At 41.0% G+C, this 26,635-nt stretch overlaps 1 protein-coding gene across 1 annotated transcript in view; it reads left to right on the top strand.

Annotated features, from left to right (window-relative positions):
- EPB41L5 (erythrocyte membrane protein band 4.1 like 5) overlaps window positions 1–22,702 on the top strand; it is a 405,052-nt gene extending 382,350 nt beyond the window's left edge. Inside the window, exons 26-27 of the mRNA XM_053712169.1 lie at window positions 3,432–3,568; window positions 22,183–22,702. Coding sequence (XP_053568144.1) covers window positions 3,432–3,568; window positions 22,183–22,240 — 195 coding nt within the window. The 3' untranslated portion in view covers window positions 22,241–22,702. The remainder of the gene's footprint in view (window positions 1–3,431; window positions 3,569–22,182) is intronic.
- The last annotated feature ends 3,933 nt before the right edge of the window (window positions 22,703–26,635 follow it).

The following is a 26,635-nucleotide window of genomic DNA, read 5'->3' as shown; positions in this document are numbered from 1 at the left end:
GTTCTGGGAGCTCTTCTCACAGTAGCGAGAGCCAGAGGAATTGCAGTGGCACCTTATCTGGACGATATCCTGGTCCAGGCTCCGTCCTACAGTCTTGTGGAGGATCACTTGAGAGCTCTTCTCCTTCGGTCCCACGGGTGGAAGATAAACGAAGGAAAGCGTTCATTGGTCCCCAGCAACAGGGTGGAATTCCTGGGTACAATAAGATTCTTCAGCCATGAAGATATTTTTCACAGATCAGAGACGCTGCAAGCTTGCGTCCAACTGTCTAGCTCTTCAGACATCCTCCGGGACATCTGTGGCCAGTTGTATGGAGGTGATCAAGCTCATGGTATCCAACATATATGTCATTCCATTTGCCAGGTTCCATCTCAGACCTCTTCAGCTGTGCATGTTGAGACAATGGAATGGTGATCATTCGGATCTGTCCCAACGGATATCTCTAAACAGACCGGCGAGGGAGTCCCTATCTTGGTGGACCCGACTGGGGCAGTTGTCTCAGGGGACATCCTTTTTGAGACCATCCTGGGAGATTGTAGCCACGGATGCAAGTCTATCATGATGGGGAACTTCAGGTGATATTCAACGCTCTGAGGGCTTGGCCCCTTCTGGGGTCGTCCCGATTCATCATATTCCAGTCGGACAACTTTACCTCGGTGGCTTAAATAAACCATCAGGGGGGGACGAGAAGCTCCCTAGCTATGAGGGAAGTATCTCGGATTCTGGAGTGGGCGGAGACTCATAATTGTAAGCTCTCAGTGATCCACATTCCGGGTGTGGACAACTGGGAAGCAGATTTTCTGAGCAGGCAGATGTTTCATCCAGGGGAATGGTCCCTCCATCCCGAGATGTTTGCAGCAATCTGCGGCAGACGGGGACACCGTAGATAGATCTCATGGCGTCCAGACTAAATTGAAAGCTACCCAGATATGGGTCGCGATCCAGGAATCCCTAGGCGGAACTGATAGATGCCTTGGCGGTACCCTGGGACTTCAACCTAATTTACATATTTCCACCGTTACCTCTTCTACCTCGGGTAGTGGCCAGCATCAAACAGGAGCAAACTTCGGCTATTCTGATTGCTCCGTCGTGGCCATGGAGGTTGTGGTTTGCGGATCTGGTGGCGATGTCGCCATCTCTGCCGTGGAAGTTACCTTGTCGGCGAAATCTGCTGGTTCAAGGTTCCTTTCTACATCAAAATCTAGATTCTCTGAGGCTGACTGTGTGGAGATTGAACGACTAGTCTTAGCCAAGAGTGGATTTTCAGAAAAAGTGATTGACACTCTCGTGCAGGCCAGAAAGCCGGTCACTCAAAGCATCTACCACAAGTTGCGGAGGACCTACTTGTCCTGGTGTAAGGAATGAGGATATTCCTGACATAAGGTCAGGGTGACCAGGATTTTGGCCTTTTCTGCAGGACGGTCTGGTTAAGGGTCTTGCCACCAGTACCCTAAGGGGACAGATCTCTGCTTTATCTGTACTGTTGCATAAGAAGCTTGCGGAGCTTCCTGACATTCAGTCCTTTGTTCAGGCTCTGGTTAGGATCAGGCCTGTTTTCAGGAATCCGGCTCCTCCCTGGAGCTTAAACTTAGTTCTTAAGGTCTTGCAGAGGGCTCCGTTTGAGCCTATGCATTCACTTGACATTAAGGTTCTTTCATGGAAAGTCCTATTATTACTGGCTATTGCAATGGCGCGCAGAGTCTCTGAGTTGGCAGCCTTACAATGTGAGCCTCCCTACTTGGTTTTTCATGCCGATAAGGCTGTTCTTCGCATTGGATTGGGATTCCTTTCCAAGGTGGTGTCGTCGTAACATCAATCAGGAAATAGTAGTTCCTTCTTTGTGTCCTAACTCTTCTTTTTCGAAGGAGAGGTTACTTCATAATCTGGACGTGGTTCGGGCATTGAAGTTTTATCTTCAGGCCACGATGGAGTTCAGACAGACTTCGTCCTTATTTGTTGTGTATTCAGAAAAGCGCAGGGGACAAAGGGCCTCTGCCACTTCTCTCTCTCTTTGGTTGAGGAGTATGATCCGTCTTGCATATGAGACAGTGGGACACAAGCCTCCTCAGAGGATTACGGCTCACTCAACTAGAGCTGTGGTCTCTTTGTGGGCCTTTAAGAATGAGGCTTCTATGGAGCAGATTTGTAATGCGGCCACATGGTCTTCCTTACATACTTTTGCAAAATTTTATAAATTTGACGTTTTTGCTTCGGAAGCACTTTGGTAGGCAGCTTGGTAGGCAAGTTAGCAATATCTGCCTTGATCTGTGAAGCACAGTCCATTGGTATGGTTGGTATGGGTTGTGATGTGGATACTGGGTTAGAAGCCCGTTGAGAGGAAGATTCTGTGTCTGTGTGGCCATTAGCAGGACTCTGAAAAAAAATTGCTAACCGATGTTGGCAATAATGCTTGTTTTTTTGAGGCTCTGTCCCCTTTGTTTTTAGACTTTGAGGCCATTTTAATTTATTATTTTTACTTATTTGTATAAATACTTATTTGTATAAATTTTCCTTTTATTTGCTTGTTTGTTATATATTTCTCTCCCCCCCCCCCCCTCTTTTTTTCTTTTTTCTTTTTTTTTATTAAAACCGCTGCTCCATAACCCTGTCCGCCTGCTCTGATGAGGCGGACAGGAATCGCTGGAATTCAACCCGATAGAGTACGATCGGGTTGATTGACACCCCCTGCTGGCAGCCCATTGGCCGCGAGTCTACAGGGGGCGGCGTTGCACCAGCAGTTTACAAGAACTGCTGGTGCAATGCTGAATACGGAGAGCGTATTGCTCTCCGCATTCAGCGATGTCTGTCGGACCTGATCCGCACTGTCGGATCAGGTCCGACAGACATTTGTTAAATATGCCTCTATATGGCAGCAGTTTTGCAACAATGTTATACATTAGCAAGAGCACAAGATAACAGCACTATTTCCTGTCATGTAGTGCTTCAGGCATGTGCACGCTACCTACCTAGGTATCCCTTCAACAAAGAATAACATGAGAACAAAACAAATTTGATAATAGAAGTAAATTGGAAACTTTTTAAAAATTGTATTCTCTCTAAATAATGAAAGAAAATTTTGGGTTTACTGCCCCTTTAAGCACTAATTTAATTTTTTGTAATTGTCTTCTCTTATTTTCTGGATTGGACTACTCCATTTATACATCAAACTCTTCAAATTTGTTTACTCTACAAATATAAATTGTTGATCCTTCAACACTCCTTGAAGTGGTTAAATTAAAATAAGCTTACATCGAACGTCACACTTTGGATATCTTATTTTTTTTTTCATTGGTCACCTTCTTTTTCAATTTCAATTTCTCTCCACCTCCTTCACATTTGTGTTACTTCACTCTACCCTAGCACATTTTACAAAGTAGCTGGATAGATCTATTGCTGTTTTCAGACTTTCATGCTTGTCTCTTTCATTCCAGCAGAACACTGTTGTATCAAAGGGACTGCTGAACTGTGAAGTTGATTTGCCAGTCAAAATTGTCGACACCATCCCAGATGCCCTCATTGCCCAGGTGGCTTCATTAGATACGTTGCAACCCACTACAGCCAATTCAAGGTGAGGAAAATCGATTTACTGCATAGCATCCACAGCATGATTGTGTATTTGTTATTGTAGAGGTATAAAAAGTACTGTAGTTGGGTATGAAAACTGTACATAGTTCAAGCAAGAAAGCTTTAACAAGATAAATTACCTTGTTAGTAAAAAACAAATTGTAGAAATGGAAAAAAATCTGCTCAGAAATAAATGGTGCTGTTTGTCAAAGTAGAGGCCACAATTGTGGCCCCCAGGATGTGTGTGGTCAGCTCCTTTACTTAAATCTGTGTACAAGTCAGTGTGAGTCTTTCGCTGACATCGGACTTCATCCTATGAAAGCCATTGTTGATAGTGGCAAATAAATATAGCGCACTAAAATTCTTTAGTGCTGGGTACAAAGGTTATGCAATGACAGAGATGTGTGGTAAGATGCAAAAACATAACAGAGCTTGTACAGAAGGGCTCTGCTCGGAAGAGCTTAAGTCTGCAGATTGAGGGTGCAGAGGGTGAATTTTAGTTGCAGTAGCAAGTACAAGGCAGTTTGTGATTTATTGTAGTTAGGATAAAAAAGAATCATTTATGCTTACCTGATAAATTAATTTTGTGATGTTGAAAGTCCACAAGCCATCACATGAGGGATTATTGTCCAGTCCTACAGGAGGAGGCAAAACATTCCCTCCCACTTTCCCATGATTCCTTAGTCATACAAATGGCCAAGAGAAAAGAGAAAATAATAAAGTAGGAAAGGAAAAGCAGGGTAAAAGAAGTGCAACCTGACACTGCTGACAAGCGGCAGATATAGACTGGCGGCAGCAGATATAGACTGGCGGCAGCAGATATAGACTGGCGGCAGCAGATATAGACTGGCGGCAGCAGATATAGACTGGCGGCAGCAGATATAGACTGGCGGCAGCAGATATAGACTGGCGGCAGCAGATATAGACTGGCGGCAGCAGATATAGACTGGCGGCAGCAGATATAGACTGGCGGCAGCAGATATAGACTGGCGGCAGCAGATATAGACTGGCGGCAGCAGATATAGACTGGCGGCAGCAGATATAGACTGGCGGCAGCAGATATAGACTGGCGGCAGCAGATATAGACTGGCGGCAGCAGATATAGACTGGCGGCAGCAGATATAGACTGGCGGCAGCAGATATAGACTGGCGGCAGCAGATATAGACTGGCGGCAGCAGATATAGACTGGCGGCAGCAGATATAGACTGGCGGCAGCAGATATAGACTGGCGGCAGCAGATATAGACTGGCGGCAGCAGATATAGACTGGCGGCAGCAGATATAGACTGGCGGCAGCAGATATAGACTGGCGGCAGCAGATATAGACTGGCGGCAGCAGATATAGACTGGCGGCAGCAGATATAGACTGGCGGCAGCAGATATAGACTGGCGGCAGCAGATATAGACTGGCGGCAGCAGATATAGACTGGCGGCAGCAGATATAGACTGGCGGCAGCAGATATAGACTGGCGGCAGCAGATATAGACTGGCGGCAGCAGATATAGACTGGCGGCAGCAGATATAGACTGGCGGCAGCAGATATAGACTGGCGGCAGCAGATATAGACTGGCGGCAGCAGATATAGACTGGCGGCAGCAGATATAGACTGGCGGCAGCAGATATAGACTGGCGGCAGCAGATATAGACTGGCGGCAGCAGATATAGACTGGCGGCAGCAGATATAGACTGGCGGCAGCAGATATAGACTGGCGGCAGCAGATATAGACTGGCGGCAGCAGATATAGACTGGCGGCAGCAGATATAGACTGGCGGCAGCAGATATAGACTGGCGGCAGCAGATATAGACTGGCGGCAGCAGATATAGACTGGCGGCAGCAGATATAGACTGGCGGCAGCAGATATAGACTGGCGGCAGCAGATATAGACTGGCGGCAGCAGATATAGACTGGCGGCAGCAGATATAGACTGGCGGCAGCAGATATAGACTGGCGGCAGCAGATATAGACTGGCGGCAGCAGATATAGACTGGCGGCAGCAGATATAGACTGGCGGCAGCAGATATAGACTGGCGGCAGCAGATAGATCTAGAAGAATTAGAAAAGAGTAGTGACCCTTTACTTTAGCCGATAGCAGATCATTTGTTACTTTAGTGAGAGCAGTTTCTATGTTTAGGCTGGAAACCAGATTGGAGGGGATCAAGTAAAGCGTTTTTGAGAGAGAAGTGATTAAAGACTAACGGCTAGATTTAGAGTTTGGCGGTAGCCGTCAAAACCAGCGTTAGAGGCTCCTAACGCTGGTTTTTACCGCCCGCTGGTATTTGGAGTCAGTCATTAAAGGGTCTAACGCTCACTTTGCAACCGCGACTTTCTTTCATGTAATTAGCAAGAGTCCATGAGCTAGTGACGTATGGGATATACATTCCTACCAGGAGGGGCAAAGTTTCCCAAACCTTAAAATGCCTATAAATACACCCCTCACCACACCCACAAATCAGTTTTACAAACTTTGCCTCCTATGGAGGTGGTGAAGTAAGTTTGTGCTAGATTCTACGTTGATATGCGCTCCGCAACAGGTTGGAGCCCGGTTTTCCTCTCAGCGTGCAGTGAATGTCAGAGGGATGTGAGGAGAGTATTGCCTATTTGAATGCAATGATCTCCTTCTACGGGGTCTATTTCATAGGTTCTCTGTTATCGGTCGTAGAGATTCATCTCTTACCTCTCTTTTCAGATCGACGATATACTCTTATATATATACCATTACCTCTGCTGATTTTTGTTTCAGTACTGGTTTGGCTTTCTACAACATGTAGACGAGTGTCCTGGGGTAAGTAAGTCTTATTTTCTGTGACACTCTAAGCTATGGTTGGGCGCTTTTTTTATAAAGTTCTAAATATATGTATTCAAACATTTATTTGCCTTGACTCAGGATGTTCAACATTCCTTATTTTCAGACAGTCAGTTTCATATTTGGGATAATGCATTTTGAATCAATCATTTTTTCTTACCTTAAAAAATGTGACTTTTTCCCTGTGGGCTGTTAGGCTCGCAGGGGCTGAAAATGCTTCATTTTATTGCGTCATTCTTGGCGCAGACTTTTTTGGCGTAAAAAATCTTTTCTGTTTCCGGCGTCATACGTGTCGCTGGAAGTTGCGTCATTTTTTGTCGTTCTTTTGCGCCAAAAATGTCGGCGTTCCGGATGTGGCGTCATTTTTGGCGCCAAAAGCATTTAGGCGCCAAATAATGTGGGCGTCTTATTTGGCGCTAAAAAAATATGGGCTTCTCTTTTGTCTCCACATTATTTAAGTCTCATTTTTCATTGCTTCTGGTTGCTAGAAGCTTGTTCTTTGGCATTTTTTTCCCATTCCTGAAACTGTCATTTAAGGAATTTGATCAATTTTGCTTTATATGTTGTTTTTTCTCTTACATATTGCAAGATGTCTCATGTTGCATCTGAGTCAGAAGATACTTCAGGAAAATCGCTGCCTGGTGCTGGAACTACCAAAGCTAAGTGTATCTGCTGTAAACTTTTGGTAGCTGTTCCTCCAGCTGTTGTTTGTATTAAATGTCATGACAAACTTGTTAATGCAGAAAATATTTCCTTTAGTAAAATACCATTACCTTTTGCAGTTCCATCAACATCTAATGTTCAGAGTGTTCCTGATAACATAAGAGATTTTGTTTCTGAATCTATTAAGAAGGCTATGTCTGTTATTCCTCCTTCTAGTAAACATAAAAAGTCTTTTAAAACTTCTCTTTATCCAGTTGAATTTTTAAATGAACATCATCATTCTGATTCTAATGATTCTTCTGGTTCAGAGGATTCTGTTTCAGAGGTTGATGCTGATAAATCTTCATATTTATTTAAAATGGAATTTATTCGTTCTTTACTTAAAGAAGTCCTAATTGCATTAGAAATTGAGGATTCTGGTCCTCTTGATACTAAATCTAAACGTTTAGACAAGGTCTTTAAATCTCCTGTAATTATTCCAGAAGTTTTTCCTGTCCCTGGTGCTATTTCTGAAGTAATTTCCAGGCAATGGAATAATTTGGGTAATTCATTTACTCCTTCTAAACGTTTTAAGCAATTATATCCTGTGCCGTCTGACAGATTAGAGTTTTGGGACAAAATCCCTAAAGTTGATGGGGCTATCTTTACCCTTGCTAAACATACTACTATTCCGACGGCAGATGGTACTTCCTTTAAGGATCCTTTAGATAGGAAAATTGAATCCTTTCTAAGAAAAGCTTATTTGTGTTCAGGTAATCTTCTTAGACCTGCTATATCTTTGGCGGATGTTGCTGCAGCTTCAACTTTTTGGTTGGAAACTTTAGCGCAACAAGTAACAGATCATGATTCTCATAACATTATTCTTCTTCTTCAACATGCTAATAATTTTATCTGTGATGCCATTTTTGATATTATCAGAGTTGATGTCAGGTTTATGTCTCTAGCTATTTTAGCTAGAAGAGCTTTATGGCTTAAAACTTGGAATGCTGATATGTCTTCTAAATCGACTCTACTTTCCCTTTCTTTCCAGGATAATAAATTATTTGGTTCTCAGTTGGATTCTATTATCTCAACTGTTACTGGTGGGAAAGGAACTTTTTACCACAGGATAAAAAATCTAAGGGTAAAAACAGGGCTAATAATCGTTTTCGTTCCTTTCGTTTCAACAAAGAACAAAAGCCTGATCCTTCATCCTCAGGAGCAGTTTCAGTTTGGAAACCATCTCCAGTCTGGAATAAATCCAAGCCGTCTAGAAAAGCAAAGCCAGCTTCTAAGTCCACATGAAGGTGCGGCCCTCATTCCAGCTCAGCTGGTAGGGGGCAGATTACGTTTTTTCAAAGAAATTTGGATCAATTCTGTTCACAATCTTTGGATTCAGAACATTATTTCAGAAGGGTACAGAATTGGTTTCAAGATAAGACCTCCTGCAAAGAGATTCTTTCTTTCCCGTGTCCCAATAAACCCAGCGAAAGCTCAAGCATTTCTGAAATGTGTTTCAGATCTAGAGTTGGCTGGAGTAATTATGCCAGTTCCAGTTCTGGAACAGGGGCTGGGGTTTTATTCGAATCTCTTCATTGTACCAAAGAAGGAGAATTCCTTCAGACCAGTTCTGGATCTAAAAATATTGAATCGTTATGTAAGGATACCAACATTCAAAATGGTAACTGTAAGGACTATCCTGCCTTTTGTTCAGCAAGGGCATTATATGTCTACAATAGATTTACAGGATGCATATCTGCATATTCCGATTCATCCAGCTCACTATCAGTTTCTGAGATTCTCTTTCCTAGACAAGCATTACCAGTTTGTGGCTCTGCCGTTTGGCCTAGCAACAGCTCCAAGAATTTTTACAAAGGTTCTCGGTGCCCTTCTATCTGTAATCAGAGAACAGGGTATTGTGGTATTTCCTTATTTGGACGATATCTTGGTACTTGCTCAGTCTTCACATTTAGCAGAATTTCATACGAATCGACTTTTGTTGTTTCTTCAAAATCATGGTTGGAGGATCAATTCACTAAAAAGTTCATTGATTCCTCAGACAAGGGTAACCTTTTTGGGTTTCCAGATAGATTCAGTGTCCATGACTCTGTCTTTAACAGACAAGAGACGTCTAAAATTGATTTCAGCTTGTCGAAACCTTCAGTCACAATCATTCCCTTCGGTAGCCTTATGCATGGAAATTCTAGGTCTTATGACTGCTGCATCGGACGCGATCCCCTTTGCTCGTTTTCACATGCGACCTCTTCAGCTCTGTATGCTGAACCAATGGTGCAGGGATTACACAAAGATATCTCAATTAATATCTTTAAAACCGATTGTACGACACTCTCTGACGTGGTGGACAGATCACCATCGTTTAGTTCAGGGGGCTTCTTTTGTTCTTCCGACCTGGACTGTAATTTCAACAAATGCAAGTCTTACAGGTTGGGGAGCTGTGTGGGGGTCTCTGACAGCACAAGGGGTTTGGGAATCTCAGGAGGTGAGATTACCGATCAATATTTTGGAACTCCTTGCAATTTTCAGAGCTCTTCAGTCTTGGCCTCTTCTGAAGAGAGAATCGTTCATTTGTTTTCAGACAGACAATGTCACAACTGTGGCATACATCAATCATCAAGGAGGGACTCACAGTCCTCTGGCTATGAAAGAAGTCCAGCTCCTGTCTAATCTCTGCGGTTCATATTCCAGGAATAGACAATTGGGAAGCGGATTATCTCAGTCGCCAAACGTTGCATCCGGGCGAATGGTCTCTTCACCCAGAGGTATTTCTTCAGATTGTTCAAATGTGGGAACTTCCAGAAATAGATCTGATGGCTTCTCATCTAAACAAGAAACTTCCCAGGTATCTGTCCAGATCCCGGGATCCTCAGGCGGAGGCAGTGGATGCATTATCACTTCCTTGGAAGTATCATCCTGCCTATATCTTTCCGCCTCTAGTTCTTCTTCCAAGAGTAATCTCCAAGATTCTGAAGGAATGCTCGTTTGTTCTGCTGGTAGCTCCAGCATGGCCTCACAGGTTTTGGTATGCGGATCTTGTCCGGATGGTCTCTTGCCAACCGTGGACTCTTCCGTTAAGACCAGACCTTCTGTCGCAAGGTCCTTTTTTCCATCAGGATCTCAAATCCTTAAATTTAAAGGTATGGAGATTGAACGCTTGATTCTTGGTCAAAGAGGTTTCTCTGACTCTGTGATTAATACTATGTTACAGGCTCGTAAATCTGTATCTAGAGAGATATATTATAGAGTCTGGAAGACTTATATTTCTTGGTGTCATTTTTCCTGGCATTCTTTTAGAATTCCGAGAATTTTACAGTTTCTTCAGGATGGTTTAGATAAAGGTTTGTCCGCAAGTTCCTTGAAAGGTCAAATCTCTGCTCTTTCTGTTCTTTTTCACAGAAAGATTGCTAATCTTCCTGATATTCATTGTTTTGTACAAGCCTTGGATCGTATAAAACCTGTCATTAAGTCAATTTCTCCTCCTTGGAGTTTGAATTTGGTTCTGGGGGCTCTTCAAGCTCTTCCGTTTGAACCTATGCATTCATTGGACATTAAATTACTTTCTTGGAAAGTTTTGTTGCTTTTGTCCATCTCTTCTGCCAGAAGAGTCTCTGAATTGTCTGCTCTTTCTTGTGAGTCTCCTTTTCTGATTTTTCATCAGGATAAGGCAGTGTTGCGAACTTCTTTTGAATTTTTACCTAAGGTTGTGAATTCCAACAACATTAGTAGAGAAATTGTAGTTCCTTCATTATGCCCTAATCCTAAGAATTCTAAGGAGAAATCATTGCATTCTTTGGATGTTGTTAGAGCTTTGAAATATTATGTTGAAGCTACTAAGTCTTTCCGAAAGACTTCTAGTCTATTTGTCATCTTTTCCGGTTCTAGAAAAGGCCAGAAAGCTTCTGCCATTTCTTTGGCATCTTGGTTGAAATCTTTAATTCATCATGCCTATGTTGAGTCGGGTAAAACTCCGCCTCAGAGGATTACAGCTCATTCTACTAGGTCAGTTTCTACTTCCTGGGCGTTTAGGAATGAAGCTTCGGTTGATCAGATTTGCAAAGCAGCAACTTGGTCTTCTTTGCATACTTTTACTAAATTCTACCATTTTGATGTGTTTTCTTCTTCTGAAGCAGTTTTTGGTAGAAAAGTACTTCAGGCAGCTGTTTCAGTTTGAATCTTCTGCTTATGTTTTCATTTAAACTTTATTTTGGGTGTGGATTATTTTCAGCAGGAATTGGCTGTCTTTATTTTATCCCTCCCTCTCTAGTGACTCTTGCGTGGAAAGATCCACATCTTGGGTAGTCATTATCCCATACGTCACTAGCTCATGGACTCTTGCTAATTACATGAAAGAAAACATAATTTATGTAAGAACTTACCTGATAAATTCATTTCTTTCATATTAGCAAGAGTCCATGAGGCCCACCCTTTTTTGTGGTGGTTATGATTTTTTTGTATAAAGCACAATTATTCCAATTCCTTATTTTTTATGCTTTCGCACTTTTTTCTTATCACCCCACTTCTTGGCTATTCGTTAAACTGATTTGTGGGTGTGGTGAGGGGTGTATTTATAGGCATTTTAAGGTTTGGGAAACTTTGCCCCTCCTGGTAGGAATGTATATCCCATACGTCACTAGCTCATGGACTCTTGCTAATATGAAAGAAATGAATTTATCAGGTAAGTTCTTACATAAATTATGTTTTTCCATACCGCAGATCCCCTTACGTCAATTGCGTATCCTATCTTTTCAATGGGATCTTTCTAACTCCGGTATTTAGAGTCGTGGCTGAAGTGAGCGTTAGAAATCTAACGACAAAACTCCAGCCGCAAAAAAAAGTCAGGAGTTAAGAGCTTTCTGGGCTAACGCCGGTTCATAAAGCTCTAAAGTACACTAACACCCATAAACTACCTATGTACCCCTAAACCGAGGTCCCCCCACATCGCCGCCACTCTATTAAAATTTTTTAACCCCTAATCTGCCGACCGCACACCGCCGGCACCTACGTTATCCCTATGTACCCCTAATCTGCTGCCCCTAATACCGCCGACACCTACATAATATTTATTAACCCCTAATCTGCCGCCCCCAACGTCGCCTCCACCTACCTACACTTATTGACCCCTAATCTGCCGACCGGACCTCACCGCTACTCTAATAAATTTTTTAACCCCTAAAGCTAATTCTAACCCTAACACCCCCCTAAGTTAAATATAATTTAAATCTAACTAAATAAATTAACTCTTTCTAAATAAATTATTCCTATTTAAAGCTAAATACTTACCTGTAATATAAACCCTAATATAGCTACAATATAAATTATAATTATATTGTAGCTATTTTAGGATTAATATTTATTTTACAGGCAACTTTGTAATTATTTTAAGCAGGTACAATAGCTATTAAATAGTTAATAACTATTTAATAGTTAACTAGTTAAAATAATTACAAAATTACCTGTAAAATAAATCCTAACCTAAGTTACAATTAAACCTAACACTACACTATCAATAAATAAATTAAATAAACTACCTACAATTATCTACAATTAAACCTAACACTACACTATCAATAATTTAATTAAATACAATGAAATAAACTAACTAAAGTACAAAAAATAAAAAAGAACTAAGTTACAAAAAATAAAAAAATATTTACAAACATTAGAAAAATATTACAACAATTTTAAACTAATTACACCTACTCTAAGCCCCCTAATAAAATAACAAAGACCCCCAAAATAAAAAAATGCCCTACCCTATTCTAAAATTAAAATAGAAAAGCTCTTTTACCTTACCAGCCCTGAAAAGGGCCCTTTGCGGGGCATGCCCCAAAGAATTCATCTCTTTTGCCTGTAAAAAAAAACATACAATACCCCCCCCAACATTACAACCCACCACCCACATACCCCTAATCTAACCCAAACCCCCCTTAAATAAACCTAACACTAAGCCCCTGAAGATCTCCCTACCTTGTCTTCACCACGCCGGGTTCACCGATCGATCCAGAAGAGCCTCCGATGTCTTGATCCAAGCGGGGGGCTGAAGATGTCCATGATCCGGCTGAAGTCTTCATCCAAGCGGGAGCTGAAGAGGTCCATGATCCGACTGAAGTCTTCTATCAAGCGGCATCTTCAATCTTCTTTCTTCCAGATCCATGTAGTTCATCCCGCCAACGCGGAACATCCATCTTCACCGACGACTTCCCGACGAATGACTGTTCCTTTAAGGGACCTCATCCAAGATGGCGTCCCTCGAATTCCAATTGGCTGATAGGATTCTATCAGCCAATCGGAATTAAGGTAGGAACGTTCTGATTGGCTGATGGAATCAGCCAATCAGATTCAAGTTCAATCCGATTGGCTGATCCAATCAGCCAATCAGATTGAGCTTGCATTCTATTGGCTGTTCCAATCAGGTTGCGGCAGTGTACGGAGCGGCAGATTAGGGGTTAATAGTATAATGCAGGTGTCAGCGATAGCGGGGGCGGCAGATTAGGGGTTAATTAGTGTAAGGTTAGGGGTGTTTAGACTCGGGGTACATGTTAGGGTGTTAGGTGCAGACTTAGGAAGTGTTTCCCCATAGGAAACAATGGGGCTGCGTTAGGAGCTTAACGCTGCTTTTTTGCAGGTGTTAGGTTTTTTTTCAGCTCAAACTGCCCCATTGTTTCCTATGGGGGAATCGTGCACGAGCACGTTTTTGAAGCTGGCCGCGTCCGTAAGCACCGCTGGTATCGAGAGTTGCAGTGGCGGTAAATTATGCTCTACGCTCCTTTTTTTGAGCCTAACACACTGAAAACGCAGCCATTCTGTGAACTCTAAATACCAGCGGTATTTAAAAGGTGCGGGGGGGGGAAAAGCATGCGTTAGCTACGCGGGTCGTTACCGACAAAACTCTAAATCTAGCCTTTAGCATTCCAATAATTTGAAGGCAAATGGAAGTAAGGAGTTTGGCTGATCGTTAGAAGAGGCGGGGTCAAGCAAGGGCTTTGTTAGGATTGGTGTGATTAATAAATACTTAAATGTACCAGGTAATGTGCTTGTGGTGAGTTAAATATTAGTTAGGGCAAGGGTTAATGAAACAGAGAGGGAAGAAGTCATGAAGGATTGGGGGACAGGTTGTAAGATGAGAAGATAGGAGTTTTAAATGGACATTAAACATTAACTAATTGCTAGATAGAATGAAGCATTCAAAAAAATATTAGTCTGAGAATAACATGTAGATGTCTTTTTAAAATTGTCATTAGTTGTTTAAATAGTGATAAAATGAGTGTAAAGTTTTAATGTCTCTTAATCAATGGATGCTGCTATATTGTAACTTAGGTTACTTTCCCTGCTGTGACCTAAGGGACAATTTATAAATAGGTCACTTATGCGCAGCCAATGGCTGAGTGGAATATAACAATGTTCTGTACTTCGATTTCTAACAGGAACTGAAATGCTTACAATTTCAGAATGGAATTACAATAAAAGGGGACAAAATAAATAAAGTATATTAAAGAGGTGTATGTATATATATATATATATATATATATATATATATATATATATATATATATATATATATATATATATATATATATATATATATATATATACACACACAATTTATCATTTTTATATTACCAAAGTGTTTAAGACTTCTTCCTCTGTTTCAGGACAGAAGTAACAGTGTCATTAAAGGGCCATGAATCCTAAAAGTTTCCCTTAATGATTTATATAGAGTATATAATTTTAATCAACTTTACAATTTACTTTGATTCTCAAATTTGCTTTACTTTCTTGGTTTCCTGTGTTGAAAGAGCAGCAATGTACTACTGGGACTTGATCACATCAGGTAAGCTATATGTAAAACCGCCAATCATCAGCTAGCTACCAGTAGTGACTTGCTGCTCCTGGGCCCTACCTAAGTGGGGTTTTTAACAAAGAATACCAAGAAAACCAAGCAAATTTGATAATACAGGTAAATTTGAAAGTTATTTGATCTGAATCATTAAACTTTTTAATTTTCACTTTACTGGTCCTTTAACTTGATGGCAAATCCAAATGTTTGTGAAACACTAGGATGTACCAGTGTCCCAGCACGGATATTGGCTAAGAGGTGGAAACGTCACCTCACAGCAAATAGCGTTCTGCCGTGGGCTGCCTGAGGAGCTAAGTGCAGCGAATGCTTCAAACAAATAAAGGAGCTTTCTGCATGAAGTATTTTATACTTCATGGCTGAAAGTCCCCTTTATTTGTTCCACTAGTAAATCCTAGTGTTTCACAAACTCTAGGCTTTACGATCACTTTAATACACTGGTGGGTAGAAGGGCTGGTTTTGATAGGTGGGAGGGAGAGATGTGACACGGGGGGGGGCGAGAAATAGAGCTGTTTGACTAGAATGAGGGCAGAGTTTTATGGTCTTAGGATGAATTTATAATGCAGGAAATCAGCCTGGTGCATGAAGATACTTAAAAGGTTGGTTTGCACAACAGCAACTCCCCAATACCAGGCATTAGACCATGATAGCAACAGTATCCTATGATAATCACATTAGCGAATCGGAAGAGGTGTGTGAGTCCAGTTTTGACAGCCTTGATGATCTGCAATTTTAATTGGTTTACCTGAAAAAAACAGTTAAAGGGACAGGAAACCCCTTTTCTCTTGTTAAGTGTGTTCAGTCCACGGGTCATCCATTACTTATGGGATATATTCTCCTTCCCAACAGGAAGTTGCAAGAGGATCACCCAAGCAGAGCTGCTATATAGCTCCTCCCCTCACATGTCATACCCAGTCATTCTCTTGCAACCCTCAACAAAGAAGGAGGTCGCGAGAGGAGTTGGAGTTTTTACTTAATTATTCTTCAATCAAAAGTTTGTTATTTTAAATGGCACCGGAGTGTGCTGTTTTTCTATCTCAGGCAGTATTTGGAAGAAGAAACTGCCTGCGTTTTCTATGATCTTAGCAGGCGTAACTAAGATCCACTGGCTGTTCTCGACATTCTGAGGAGTGGGGTAACTTCAGAAAATGGGAATAGCATGCGGGGTCCCCCGCAAATGAGGTATGTGCAGTACAATATTTTCTGCGAATGGAATTGACTAAGAAAACACTGCTGTTACCCGTATGATGTAAGTACAGCCTTAAATGCAGTAGTAGTCACTGGTATCAGGCTAATAAATGTATGCACAGTAGAGTTATTTTCTAGGGACTAGAATTTGACTGAGAAAATACTGTTAATACTGAAATAATGCTTAAGCCTTATCTGCAGTGGAAGCGACTGGTAGCAGGCTTAGTGATAACTTTGCATGACATTAAAAAAAGTTTGTTTTAAAACGTTTACTGGCATGTTATTCGTTTTGTGAGGTACTTTGGTGATAAATCTTTTTGGGCATGATTTTTTTCCACATGGCTAACGTATATTTCTGCATAGAAACCGTTATATCAGGTCTCCCACTGTTGTAAATGAGTGGGAAGGGACTTTTTTAGCGCCTTGTTGTGCAGTTAAAATTCTAGCACAGTCTTCCTGCTTCTTCCTCCTTGATCCAGGACGTCTCTAGAGAGCTCAGGGGTCTTCAAAATTCGTTTTTTGAGGGAGGTAATCAGTCACAGCAGACCTGTGACAGTGTGTTTGACTGTGATAAAGCGTTAAATCTTAATTTGATATCCGTTTTTGGGTACTGAGGGGTTAATCATCCTTTTGCTAATGGGTGCAATCCTCTGCTAATTAATACATTTAAAGAATTGTTATTCAACTGTGTGTTTTAAAAGCGCTGCAGCGTTTTTTATATTGCTTGTAAACTTATTGAAAGTATTTTCCAAGCTTGCTAGCTTCATTGCTAGTCTGTTTAAACATGTCTGATACAGATGAATCTGCTTGTTCATTATGTTTAAAAGCCGATGTGTAGCCCAATAGAAATATGTGTACCAATTGTATTGATATTACTTTGAATAAAAGTCAATCTGTACCGATAAAGAAATTATCGCCAGACAACGAGGGGGAAGTTATGCCGTCTAACTCTCCTCACGTGTCAGTACCTTCGTCTCCCGCTCGGGGGGTGCGTGAGATTGAGGCGCCAAGTACATCAAGGCCCTTACAAATCACTTTACATGATATGGCCAATGTTATGAAAGAAGTATTATACAATATGCCCGAGTTAAGAGGCAAGCGCGATAGCTCTGGGTTAAGGACAGAGCGCGCTGACGACACGAGAGCCATGTCTGATACTGCGTCACAGAACGTTGCATTGCAGAACATGAGGACGGAGAGCTTCATTCTGTGGGTGACGGTTCTGATTCGGGGAGACCGGATTCAGAAATTTCAAATTTTAAATTTAAGCTTGAGAACCTCCGCGTGTTGCTAGGGGAGGTGTTAGCGGCTCTGAATGATTGTGACACGGTGGCAATCCCAGAGAAATTATGTAGGCTGGATAAATACTATGCGGTACCGGTGTGTACTGACGTTTTTCCTATACCAAAGAGGCTTACAGAGATTATTAGCAAGGAGTGGGATAGACCCGGTGTGCCTTTTTCCCCTCCTCCGATATTTAGAAAAATGTTCCCTATAGACGCCACCACACGAGACTTATGGCAGACGGTCCCTAAGGTGGAGGGAGCAGTTTCTACTTTAGCCAAGCGTACCACTATCCCGGTGGAGGATAGCTGTGCTTTCTCAGATCCAATGGATAAAAAATTATAGGGTTACCTTAAGAGAATGTTTGTTCAACAAGGTTTTATATTACAGCCTCTTGCATGCATTGCGCCGGTCACTGCTGCAGCGGCATTCTGGTTTGAGTCTCTGGAAGAGGCGATTCGCACAGCACCATTGGATGAGTCTTTGAGCAAGATTAGAACCCTTAAGCTGGCTAATGCGTTTGTTTCGGATGCCGTAGTGCATTTAACCAAACTTACGGCTAAGAATTCCGGATTCGCCATACAGGCGCGCAGAGCGCTATGGCTTAAATCCTGGTCAGCAGATGTAACTTCTAAGTCTAAACTACTGAACATTCCTTTCAAAGGGCAGACCTTATTCGGGCCCGGCTTGAAGGAAATTATTACTGACATTACTGGAGGTAAGGGCCACACCCTTCCTCAGGACAGGGCCAAATCAAAGGCCAAACAGTCTAATTTTCGTGCCTTTCGTAATTTCAAGGCAGGAGCAGCATCAACTTCCTCCGCTCCAAAACAGGAAGGAACTACTGCTCGTTACAGACAGGGTTGGAAAGGCAACCAGTCATGGAACAAGGGCAAGCAGGCCAGAAAGCCTACTTCCGCCCCTAAGACAGCATGAAGACAGGGCCCCCTTTCCGGAGACGGATCTAGTGGGGGGCAGACTTTCTCTCTTCGCCCAGGCTTGGGCAAGAGATGTACAGGATCCCTGGACGTTGGAGATTATATCTTAGGGATACCTTCTGGATTTCAAAACTTCTCCTCCACAAGGGAGGTTTCATCTGTCAAGGTTATCAACAAACCTAGTAAAGAAAGAGGCATTTCTACAATGTGTACAAGACCTCTTGGTGATGGGAGTGATCCACCCAGTTCCGCGAACGGAACAGGGGCAAGGGTTTTATTCAAATCTGTTTGTGGTTCCCAAAAAAGAGGGAACCTTCAGACCAATCTTAGATTTAAAAATCTTAAACAAGTTCCTAAGGGTTCCATCGTTCAAGATGGAAACCATTCGGACCATCCTACCCATGATCCAAGAGGGTCAATATATGACCACAGTGGACTTAAAGGATGCCTACCTTCACATACCGATTCACAAAGATCATTATCGGTACCTAAGGTTTGCCTTCCTAGACAGGCATTACCAGTTTGTAGCTCTTCCCTTCGGGTTAGCTACGGCCCCGAGAATTTTTACAAAGGTTCTGGGCTCACTTCTGGCGGTACTAAGACCACGAGGCATAGCGGTGGCTCCGTACCTAGACGACATTCTGATACAAGCGTCAAGTTTTCAAAATGCAAAGTCTCATACAGAGATAGTTCTAGCATTTCTGAGGTCGCATGGGTGGAAAGTGAACGTGGAAAAGAGTTCTCTGTTACCACTCACAAGGGTCCCTTTTCTAGGGACTCTTATAGATTCTGTAGAGATGAAGATTTACCTGACGGAGTCCAGGTTATCAAAGATTCTCAATGCTTGCCGTGTCCTTCACTCCATTCCAAGCCCATCAGTAGTTCAGTGCATGGAAGTAATCGGCTTAATGGTCGCGGCAATGGACATAGTGCCATTTGCGCGCCTACATCTCAGACCGCTGCAACTATGCATGCTAAGTCAATGGAACGGGGATTACTCAGATCTGTCCCCTTTGCTAAATCTGGACCAGGAGACCAGAGATTCTCTTCTCTGGTGGTTGTCACGGGTTCATCTGTCAAAAGGAATGACTTTTCGCAGACCAGATTGGACGATTGTAACAACAGATGCCAGCCTACTAGGCTGGGGAGCAGTCTGGAACTCCCTGAAGGCTCAGGGATCGTGGACTCAGGAGGAGAAACTCCTCCCAATAAACATTCTAGAATTAAGAGCAATATTCAATGCTCTTCTGGCTTGGCCTCAGTTGGCAACACTGAGGTTCATCAGATTTCAGTCGGACAATATCACGACTGTGGCTTACATCAATCATCAAGGGGGAACCAGGAGTTCCCTAGCGATGTTGGAAGTCTCGAAGATAATTCGCTGGGCAGAGTCTCACTCTTGCCACCTGTCAGCGATCTACATCCCAGGCGTGGAGAACTGGGAGGCGGATTTTCTAAGTCGCCAGACTTTTCATCCGGGGGAGTGGGAACTTCACCCGGAGGTATTTGCTCAACTGATTCGTCGTTGGGGCAAACTGGATCTGGATCTCATGGCATCTCGCCAGAACGCCAAGCTTCCTTGTTACGGATCCAGGTCCAGGGACCCGGGAGCGGTGCTGGTAGATGCACTAGCAGCCCCTTGGGTTTTCAACATAGCTTATGTGTTTCCACCTTTTCCGTTGCTACCTCGACTGATTGCCAGGATCAAACAGGAGAGAGCATCGGTGATTCTGATAGCGCCTGCGTGGCCACGCAGGACCTGGTATGCAGACCTAGTGGACATGTCGTCCTGTCCACCATGGTCTCTACCCCTGAGGCAGGACCTTCTAATTCAGGGTCCTTTCAACCATCCAAACCTAATTTCTCTGAGGCTGACTGCTTGGAAATTGAACGCTTTTCGGATTCGGTTATTGATACATTAATACAGGCTCGGAAGCCTGTTACCAGAAAAATTTACCACAAGATATGGCGTAAATATTTATATTGGTGTGAATCCAAGAGTTACTCATGGAGTAAGGTTAGGATTCCTAGGATATTGTCTTTTCTACAAGAGGGTTTAGAAAAGGGCTTATCCGCTAGTTCACTAAAGGGACAGATTTCTGCTCTGTCCTTTTACACAAGCGTCTGGCAGAGAATCCAGACGTCCAGGCTTTTTGTCAGGCTTTGGCTAGGATTAAGCCTGTGTTTAAATCTGTTGCTCCTCCGTCGAGCTTAAACTTGGTTCTTAAAGTTCTTCAGGGTGTTCCGTTTGAACCCCTTCATTCCATTGATATTAAGCTTTTATCTTGGAAAGTTCTGTTTTTTATGGCTATTTCCTCGGCTCAAAGAGTCTCTGAGTTATCTGCCTTACATTGTGATTCTCCTTATCTGATCTTTCATTCAGACAAGGTAGTCCTGCGTACTAAACCTGGGTTTTTACCTAAGATTGTTTCTAACAGGAATATCAATCAAGAGATTGTTGTTCCATCATTATGTCCTAATCCTTCTTCAAAGAAGGAACGTCTTTTACATAATCTAGACGTGGTCCATGCCCTGAAGTTCTACTTACAGGCAACTAAAGATTTTTGACAAACTTCTTCTCTGTTTGTCGTTTACTCTGGACAGAGGAGAGGTCAAAAGGCTTCGGCTACCTCTCTCCTTTTGGCTTCGTAGCATAATACGATTAGCCTACGAGACTGCTGGACAGCAGCCCCCTGAAAGAATTACAGCTCATTCCACTAGAGCTGTGGCTTCCACCTGGGCCTTTAAGAATGAGGCCTCTGTTGAACAGATTTGCAAGGCTGCAACTTGGTCTTCACTTCATACTTTTTCCAAATTTTACAAATTTGACACTTTTGCTTCTTCGGAGGCTGTTTTGGGGAGAAAGGTTCTACAGGCAGTGGTTCCTTCTGTTTAATGTTCCTGCCTTGTCCCTCCCATCATCCGTGTACTTTAGCTTTGGTATTGGTATCCCATAAGTAATGGATGACCCGTGGACTGAACACACTTAACAAGAGAAAACATAATTTATGCTTACCTGATAAATTTATTTCTCTTGTAGTGTGTTCAGTCCACGGCCCGCCCTGTCTTTTTGAGGCAGGTTCTAAATTTTAAAATTATAACTCCAGTCACCACTGCACCCTATAGTTTCTCCTTTCTCGTCTTGTTTCGGTCGAATGACTGGATATGACATGTGAGGGGAGGAGCTATATAGCAGCTCTGCTTGGGTGATCCTCTTGCAACTTCCTGTTGGGAAGGAGAATATATCCCATAAGTAATGGATGACCCGTGGACTGAACACACTACAAGAGAAATAAATTTATCAGGTAAGCATAAATTATGTTTTTTTGTTCACAATTCAGATAGAGCATAACATTTTAAAAAGCTTTCAAATTAACTACTATAATTTTATTTGTTTCATTATTTAGGTATCCTTTGTTGAAAAACACAGCTAGGTAGGCTCAGTACCTGGGTGCTATTTGCTGATTGGTGGCTGCACATTTTAGCAAATAGCAGGCAGGTGCTGAGCCTACCTAAATATGCTTTTCAACAAAGGATACCGAAATAATGTTTAAAATTGCATATGCTCTATCTTAATCATATTAATGCTCATAATACAAGTTAGTTTTTAACCTTTAAAATTATTATTTTTACAATATAGTGCGCCACATGAACCAAATTTCTCCTTTTTTTTTTTTTTTTTTTTTCCTCTCCTAGTCTGCTTTCTGTAAAAATCTTCTATAATGTATTTACGTGTAGTATGGTGTGTCAATGTCGGTGTTTCAACAAGTTTGTTTTCAAAGCAGAAACATCCATAGTCTTGTGGCCAATATTCATGATCATAACACAATTGGTGTCTAATATTATCTATAGATGCATATTATATAAATTTGTTTTCTTTTTGTTTAGCATCATGATTCCAGATGAAGTGTCCAAGCCTAAATGTTTGCTCACCACTGAACTGTGAATTGAACTATATATCCATGGAAACACTAGAAAGCGCACCCAAGTTCTCCATGGGAGATGCAGATATGCCATATTTGTACAAGTATATTCCTGTTACAGTTTTACGAAAATACAAGGAGAGGGTACTGCTTCAGTCATTTTACACTGGAAGTCCTTCAAGAATGAGAAATGCCTTTTCTGATGGTCAAGCACCTAACATTCCACTTGTAAGAAAAAAAGGTGTTTTTATTATTTCTTCTATTGCTGGACGGACTGCCTTACTTAGCTGAATTTATTTTGTTTTTCATTTTATGATCCAACATAAACAATGTCTTTTAATGTGCAACAATTTGGAGCTTGGAGAGAATTGTTCTCCATTTCCAGTATCTACTGTGACGTGTGAATCAGATTTTCCTACACTGTGACAATTTGCCATTCAGAAAACTCTGAATGCTTCGCCCTAAAGACTGCTTTCTATTCAGGACCATGCTTCATTTTTTTGTTAACACTAACAGCATTCTTATTGGGAATTTGTTTAGGATTTAGGGTTAAAATGTTTTGAGTATAAGTATATTTTTACTTTTAAAACATGTTCTTTGTTTCAAAGCCATTTCATTGTTCTGGAGTAAGGTAAGACCAGTAAGTTATGTGGTTTCCTTTTGCAGCTGAATGCCATGCGTTCTGCCTGGCTCATATTTTGCTTAGATTACTTGCAATAACTGAATGTGATTTTTCTTGGATCCTGCGTTTAATTTGAAGTAATAAGGTTTATAATAGCTGCACAGAACATTAAGACAAGATTCCTTAGAAGGATCCATATCATGATCTTGTATTTGATGATGTTAGCTGCACTTTATTTGGTTAGCGTGACTGTGTATTTTTTTGCTTCCCATATCTGTATTGTATCGATGCAATGCAGCTGTCAGTGATTTACCAAGTTGCTACAGGGCAGGGCTGTGTGCAGCCTGGGGAAAAGCTGCTCCTGAGCAGTATCCACAGAGGACACTTGTTTACCTGTGCGATACAAACAGAGAATGTAACTAAGTACCTCAGGCTCTCATCACATCATTCATACGTACAAGCCGTTCCCCTCTGTGTCAGGGACAGATTATTGTAGTGCCATTTCTCAGCATATCAGCAGAAGGGTGTAGCGTATGTTACAGTGTTTACATTAAGATCCCTTTCCCACTCCATGACTTAGCATTAGTGACTATATAGGACAGTAAGGTCAAAATTTATACTTTTATGTTTTAGATAGAGTTCTGTTTTGAACAACTTGCCAATGTACAGCTATTATCAAATCTGGTTTGTTCTCTTGGTGTCCTTTTGTTTAAAAGTAGATGTAGGTAGGGATTTAGGAGCACAGGAGTTAGCATTCTATGGCAGCAGTGTTTGCAACTATGTTTATGGACACTGATGCTTTAGAATTTTACACATGCACACTCCTGAGCTCCTGTGAGCCTACCTTACTCTGCAAAAAAGTATACAAAGAGAATGAAGCAGAATTGATAGATGTAAATGGAAAACTGCATGCTAGAATTGAATCAAGAAAGTATAATTTTGAATTTACTGTCCATCACCAATAATAATCAACAGGTATTACTGTTATCAGTAAGCTTGTACATACTGTAGATCAAACTGATATTTAGAATCCTCTGCGCAAAAAAAGGGAATAGGTAATGTGTTGTACAAAGCAGGTTAGACAGTGTAACATAGCAGTGAGAATTGTAAAGAATCCTTATAAACTTCCTAAACACCAGCAAAACTAAACCCGTTTCCATAGAACACTACAGACACCTGGTAACATCGAGACAATTCTAATTACAAATCTTACCACGTACCATTAATTAATAAAAGCAGGGGCATTATTATTGGATATTACTGAATGAGAGATTTAAAGACTGCAGGATGTCCCCAATAAATAGTATTTTAGTATAAGATGAGATTTTTTTTTTTTTTTTTTTTAAATATTGCAAATGTTTTGGTTAGAAACATACAGTATACCATTGCTTCTAAGGTAGCTGGTTAATTATGCTTTGCTCTGAAAATGTCTTTTTTCACAACTTATTTTATTATTATTATTTTAGGTTTGCAAGATTTTTGTTTTCTCTCGGGAAAAAAAAATGCTCATTGTTTGTATGAACATGGGTGGTGAAGTGTACACTAGCTGGGAACATCCTTACAGACAAACTGTATATTCATTTCAGTGTTTTAATTCAGTCTCACACGTTGTACACTATTAACACACTAGATCTCATTCCACAATCTTAATTTAATTTTCAAATGCAAAATGAAAGTCTTATGCTTTTCTTTCTATTAATTCTGAAATAGATTTAGTAATGTAACACTGAAAACTATTAGGAGTATAGGCAGCATTTAATCTTCTATATGGCAGCAGTTATCTGTAAGCTCCATATTGTGGTGTTTTTATTGAATTTTAATCGTGAATAATTTATCTATGAATAGATTTCCGGGATTTAACAATATTTTTATGATTTAGTTTTTTTTTTTTTATTGTTTTTAAATCAAATTAACCATACTATCTGAAAGGCTTTAATTCAGAATTATCTACATCACTGTTTCCCAAATCCAATAGTCGATAAGAAATCTGTTATAGAAATTCCTCTTTTTTTTATGACATTCCAATTTATTAGAAGTGCTGGTAATTTGAAAATAGTTGAGAAACCTACATTATAAACATGATATAACACAATTTCTTTGTAGCAAAATGAGAAGTCTAAATATTAATAGAATGTAATAACAGAATATTGCTTTTGTATTCTCTTAATGGGAAGTATTGTTGGATTTACATAGTACAAAGCTCTAACTACAGATGGTCCTTGACTTACGATGAGGTTCTATTCTGAAAACCAAGTCGAAAACTATATTTGAATACATTTAATACAGTACACCTAACCTACTGAACATCATAGCTTAGCCAATTTAAAGATGTTCAGAACAAAATTATCAAACACATGATTAATAGGTCATTTATTGAATACATTAAATACTGAACAGTACTGAAAAACAGAATGGTTATATGGGTAATCACCATTTAAATCACCATTGAACTACACTAAGTTAACAAACTTAACTAAACTAAGTAACATTTGAAGAGTGTTAGAAGCATTGAACTGAAATTAATCTCTGGATGATGAGGATGCTACAGTGATAGGGCCATCAATTTCTCTCTTCTGATGAGACTTGAGAATAGCTCCTAGAAGGCACTGGGTCATCGCTTGTTGACGATTGAGCAGGCATAGTGTTCTTCAGGAAGATATCAAGTTTTGACTGTACAGTTTTTTTCTTCTTTTCATTATAAATTTCTCTATAGCAAGCACGAGCATCCTGTATCAGTTCTTGCAAATATTGCATAACTTAAATCCATTTCTTTTAACATCCTTACACCACTGGTGATGATAGCAAATGGCTATGCTAGTTTAATTGCTGTAAACTTTCTAGGTGTCTCAGGTATAACTTTATCTGCCTCAACCTCTTTACTACTTTGTTCTTCCAGTTCTATCAGTTCCTCATTGGGAAGCTCTTCAATACCAACAAGCTGATGAATATCCTCTTTATCAATATCCAATTCTAGCTGTTTCCCAAGCACTATTTTGTTGCATACTATGTCATCAACAGCAGAATCTTTGTTAAAGGCTTGGAATGTGTTCACATATGTCTTCAAAACTTTCTTCCAAAAAACATTCATGCATTGTTGTGTAACTTCTTCCCATGCTGCAGCAATATTTTAGATGTCATTTACAATATTAAAACCTTTTCAAAACTCTCGGGAGTGTTCGGCCAGATCCAGTTGCTTCGTCAGCCTGTGCAAAGTTTGGCGTAAATAGTATGCTTTGAACGAATGTAGCTATTGCGCCTTGGTCCATTGGTTGAATGAGTGCCGTTGTGTTTGGGGGCAAATACACAACCTTTTCTTCAGGATGCATGTCTCCGATATGCTGTGGATGCCCTGGAGCATTGTCTAAGATCAGAAGAATCTTGAATGGGATGTTTTGCCTACAATAGTCTCTTGCCTGCTGAATAGACGTTTAAGTAACCAGTCTTCAAATAATGCTAATGTCATCCAGGCTTTCTTGTTATGGCGATAATAAACAGGAAGTGTATGCTTGCTGACATTTTTGAATGTTTTAGGTTTCTCTGAGTGGTAGATTAGGAAAGGCTTTAATTTGGACCCTACAAAAAATATATCTACACTCTGGCATACGCTTCCAGAGCAAGCTGGTTTCATCTGCATTAAAGGGACAGTCTACACTGTAAAGGTACTTACATTATTTTAATCCTTACCCAGTGAACAAACAGTCTAACTGTATCCCCAGGAACATGTTTTTTGCCATGCAGGTAAAAACAAAGATATTTAGAATCTTTGGCCATTTTTAATGGCCTCCTGGTCCCTCCT

Source organism: Bombina bombina, chromosome 1 (genome assembly GCF_027579735.1).
Source record: "Bombina bombina isolate aBomBom1 chromosome 1, aBomBom1.pri, whole genome shotgun sequence".
In the NCBI taxonomy this organism is placed as follows: Eukaryota; Metazoa; Chordata; class Amphibia; order Anura; family Bombinatoridae; genus Bombina; species Bombina bombina.
This window is presented reverse-complemented; position numbering and strand designations above follow the sequence as displayed.